General features: G+C 29.3%; 1 protein-coding gene across 1 annotated transcript; it reads right to left on the reverse strand.

The window, feature by feature from the left end:
• LOC109333443 (profilin-1-like) lies at positions 501-2,900 on the reverse strand. Its single transcript, XM_019568932.1, has 3 exons — positions 2,725-2,900; positions 1,729-1,866; positions 501-903 (listed from the first exon to the last, which is right to left on the reverse strand). The coding sequence occupies exons 1-3, from the start codon at positions 2,845-2,847 to the stop codon at positions 769-771; spliced, it is 396 nt and encodes a 131-aa protein (XP_019424477.1). The 5' UTR covers positions 2,848-2,900; the 3' UTR covers positions 501-768.

Here is a 4,581-nt window from a genome sequence, read left to right on the forward strand (position 1 = left end):
GTTAAGTTCTTACCTATTCATATACTATAAATAAGGTTTTTTCATACCTTGATCAAGAATGAAAAATATCCATAATATTCATCTTTAAGCTTCACAATAATCCTTACTTGCAATCACTAGGTTTGGTGCAAGTTCACTTGATAACTTATTATGAGACCATCTATCTTTTCTAGAACCAAAGATAATAGGGATTCACACGAGGCTCTCACCTATTAAGATGTAGGAAAGATAGATGAACACAATCTTATCCTACAAGCATAGAGACTATTTTCAGAATTTAAATTTATGACCTTCCATGACAATACACCAATCTTACTGATATGCATAAACTCACCCCTTTTCAGGGATAATATTGGGATTCCCACAATATTGATATGGGAAAAACGGAAAATCTGTCTACTAACAACCTGGCTAAGAGACAGATAGGAAGAAAATAATTTGCATTAGAAAAGGAGATCAATTTGAACTTTGAAGGTATAAATATGAAGGCATTCAGCCATATAACAATCTGCAAAGTTTTTTTTTATATAGATATGCCAACTATTACACCATAGAGTTAAAATATAAAACCATTGTAATGTATACAGGTATGAGGTACCCCACTGAAAAAGTACAAGCATATATAGTCATCATTCTCAAGCACCAAAACACTTCTTTCCCACATGACTTTTCATACTCATACTATTATTAAACTGAAATCAAGCATTACCAAAAACCTTGTACAGAAGCCAATGAAATATGCACGATAACAAGACATAACCAAAAGGATTAGAGACCCTGGTCAATGAGATAATCACCAAGCCTTTCAACCACCATGTTGCACTGACCCGGAGTCATTGGTTCGTCATAAATGCCGATGATCAAAGCCTGAGTGGTCTTCTTAACAGTAACACCACCAGGACCCTGGATAATGAGAAGGAAAGGTTGATATCAGAACTATAATTAGCAAACTAAGCACAAGGAAAATACCCGCGCAAGAAACACATCTGATATATGTTCAAGTTTTACCATTGGATCAAAATTTGGAAAAGAGAAGCTTATCAAACTTAGAATTTAAGGTCATACACGGTATTTAATCATAGAAATAAGGTATGCACACAGGTTTCTACGCGAATCTAGGTATATACCTTCAATTATATTGAAATGCAACCTACAGATACTCGGTTACGTGCACAAAGAGGAAGTTTTCCATCAACAAGATTCCAAATGACTGAAGGTTTAGAAAAGAGATATATCTTGCTCATAAGTCATGATATCATATGCAACATATGGTTGCATGACTAAATTACCAAGTGTACCATATGCAAGCTCACCCCATGTTTGTGTTACACTCGACAAAAAAGTAATAAGCTCTAAAATTTTGATTAGATCGTAGGCTAATATCACACTAAAAATCATATGGCTACAACACAGTTCACAATTTAATGAATTATACTAATAATAATGTATATTGTATAAAATTCACTAGAGAAAAAAGGGCTTTGTTGTGGCTGAGGTTAAGGTTCCAAAAGAGGATAAGTTTTATTAGAAAATGAAACATAATCTTTTGGTTACTTAAATATATCATTTCCCAAAAAAAAACTTATCCTCCTTTAGATCCTTAACCAATAAGGAACCCCAAAAAAATAGTGGAAATCTTCATTTCAAGAAACTCTAATACTCTGATCATTATATTATTTAGGCATTTACATATTCAAAATTCAAGCAAAGTCTAGTAACAGAATTTACCTTCTTCCCTCGAATCACAGCTCCGGGTTCACCTTGGATAACCATATATTTTGTGCCACCAAGATATAACCCGGTTGGAGCAAGCGTTCCAGGCTCAGCAAAGTCATTGACTATAGCAGTTATTTCCTCAGGCTTGAACTAAATAAACAACCATTGATACATCATAAATAAGAATGTTTCAACTAAAATGAAAATAGATCTGTTAGGATTAACATTTACAGACATATCACAAATCAATTACAAATAAAACTAAGGAATCAAAACAATAAAATCATTTTCATGTTGACATTGAAGTAAAAGTGTTTCATGAACAATTATTTGGTCATCTCAATAATTTCACATATTAATCAATAAAACTAAGCTTCTGATTTTGACAAACACACTCAAATCTTAGAACTTTCTTGCATGGTGATTCCTTCTCCAATTTCAAAAGCATTAATCACTATAATCTATTTGCAAAAATTATCAGATATGAGACCTTTCATATGAAGATAATTCCTTAGGATCTGTTTGGGTTGCAAAATTATTCTCTATTTTCATTTACTGATATATACCAGTTGTTTACATCAAAGTTCTTTTTTTAATACAGATCCTTGAAAACACAACATCAGAATTTGAAAAATTGTAATTATAAATAAAAAAGCAAATTTTTTTTTTTGCAAACCATACATGTCAAAAACAATCAACCACTGAATCTAACAAATCACAAAATATAATATATAAAGGGCGGCCAAGCCTCACACTTAGTGAGGTCTGAGAGGGTAAATGTACACAGTCTTACCCCAGCCAGCAGAGACTTTTATTTCCGGGATTTGAACATGTGACCTCATAATCACTAAGCAACAACTCTACTAAACTTGCCCCCATAAATCACGATAACATAATAAACAAAACAAAAATTGAAGTAACAAAGGAAAATGAAAATAAAAATAATGAAAATGAAGGGATCCAATGAAATAAAGAAAAAAAGTGATTTTGATGAGTGATATAAGGAACCTGAGGGAAATTGGAGCTTTGAGCCCAAACGCTACCGTCTTGACCGATGATAGCAGCAGAAGTGAGTTGATTACCTTCGATATCACACAGAAGGTGTTCATCAACGTATGTTTGCCACGACATCTTCGAGATTAAGCTTTTCTCTGAAAAAATAAGTGATTTTTTTCAAAGATAAAATTTCAGAGATTTTAGCGTTGAAACCACGTAGCTATATATCCGTCGAATGATGGTGTTGGAGAGGTAAATTACTGTTCTACCCTTTTCATTACCCTACTTTCGCTGTTTCTGGCTGGCAAATAATGAGGAAAGAAAAAGGAAGAATTGTTTATTATGATATTTTATTCTCCTAATTAATATTCCACCTATTTTAACATAACCTTTGATTTAGTGAATAAAATTTACTTTATAACATTTTAGAAAGTATTAAATGGTTATATTTTAATAATTTCCTTTTTAGGATAGTAAATGATGACATATGAGAATAAAATAGGAAACAGTCATAATTTTCTAAATTTTAATAAAATTAAATACATTTCTTAATATTAGACAGTAAATAAAATAAGTATTGAGAATGAGAAAAAATTAAAAAAATTATTTTCTTACAGTTAGTTATCATATTTTTTTCTCTTGCAATTTCCTTTTATTTTCAACTATTGTCATGATTTTCTAGTAACTAGCGTATTGACCGGCAGTCCGTGTCGGTCGACCCACATTCTTATTTTTTGATATAAGTGTATAAGTATAAAAAATAAGCATATAAATTTAATAAAAAATGTAAATTTAAGAATATAAGATATAATAATTGATATGATATATACAAAAATTTTATAAATTTCTCGTGCATCTAATAATCATTATTGAGTTGTTGGATATATTTTTTTCATGTGCTATTGTTTTACTTTTGGGTTGAGAAAGAGAGAAGATAAAAAAGAATGTGTGGATGAGTAATAATGTATTAATGAAAAAATGAAAGCAAAATGTGAAATTTTCATTTATTAAGGAGAGAGGTTAAAAATGATAAAAATAGAATTTAAAAATTATATCATACATGGTGGTTATTACTTGTTTTGCCTTTATTAATAACTAGTATGTACATGCACTTCGTGCCTGCCAGCGAATATTGTCTGATATTATATATTCAATTTTTATATATTTCATTTTTTTTGAATTAAAATGTATTGTCTGATATTATTACTTGTTTTGCCTTTATATTATATTTTTTGTGTGTTTACGATAATGTTTAATTTAAGGTGAGATATGTGGTTAATTAATGTACTGATGATAGTTGCTTATATTATATAATTTTTTTGTAAAAATTAAATAATATTAAGGGTAATATAGGAAATGAAAATTACACTATTAAGGGAAGTTATTTCAAGTTTTGGCTTTATATATAGTATAGATAATAACTAGTATGTACATGCACTTCGTGCCTGCCAGCGAATATTGTGTGATACTATATATTCAATTTTTATATATTTCATTTTTTTTGAATTAAAATGTATTTTTGTGTTCGATGTACTTTATATTATATTTTGTTTGTGTTTACGATAATGTTTATTTAAGGTGAGATATGTGGTTAATTAATGTATTGATGATAATTGCTTATAATTATATTTTTTTTGTAAAAATTAAATAATGTTAAGGGTAATATAGGAAATGAAAATTACACCATTAAGGGAAGTTATTTCAAGTTTTGGCTTTATATATAGTATAGATTTCAAGTTTTGGCTTTATATATAGTATAAATATAGATTTAGATACCAAAATATTTTCTTATCTTTTTTATTAAGGAATTAAATTTTTTTGGAGTGATTAAATATATCTCTCAACAAATGCCACTCTAAATAATCTTCA

The sequence above is a fragment of the Lupinus angustifolius genome, chromosome LG18, assembly GCF_001865875.1.
Source record: "Lupinus angustifolius cultivar Tanjil chromosome LG18, LupAngTanjil_v1.0, whole genome shotgun sequence".
In the NCBI taxonomy this organism is placed as follows: Eukaryota; Viridiplantae; Streptophyta; class Magnoliopsida; order Fabales; family Fabaceae; genus Lupinus; species Lupinus angustifolius.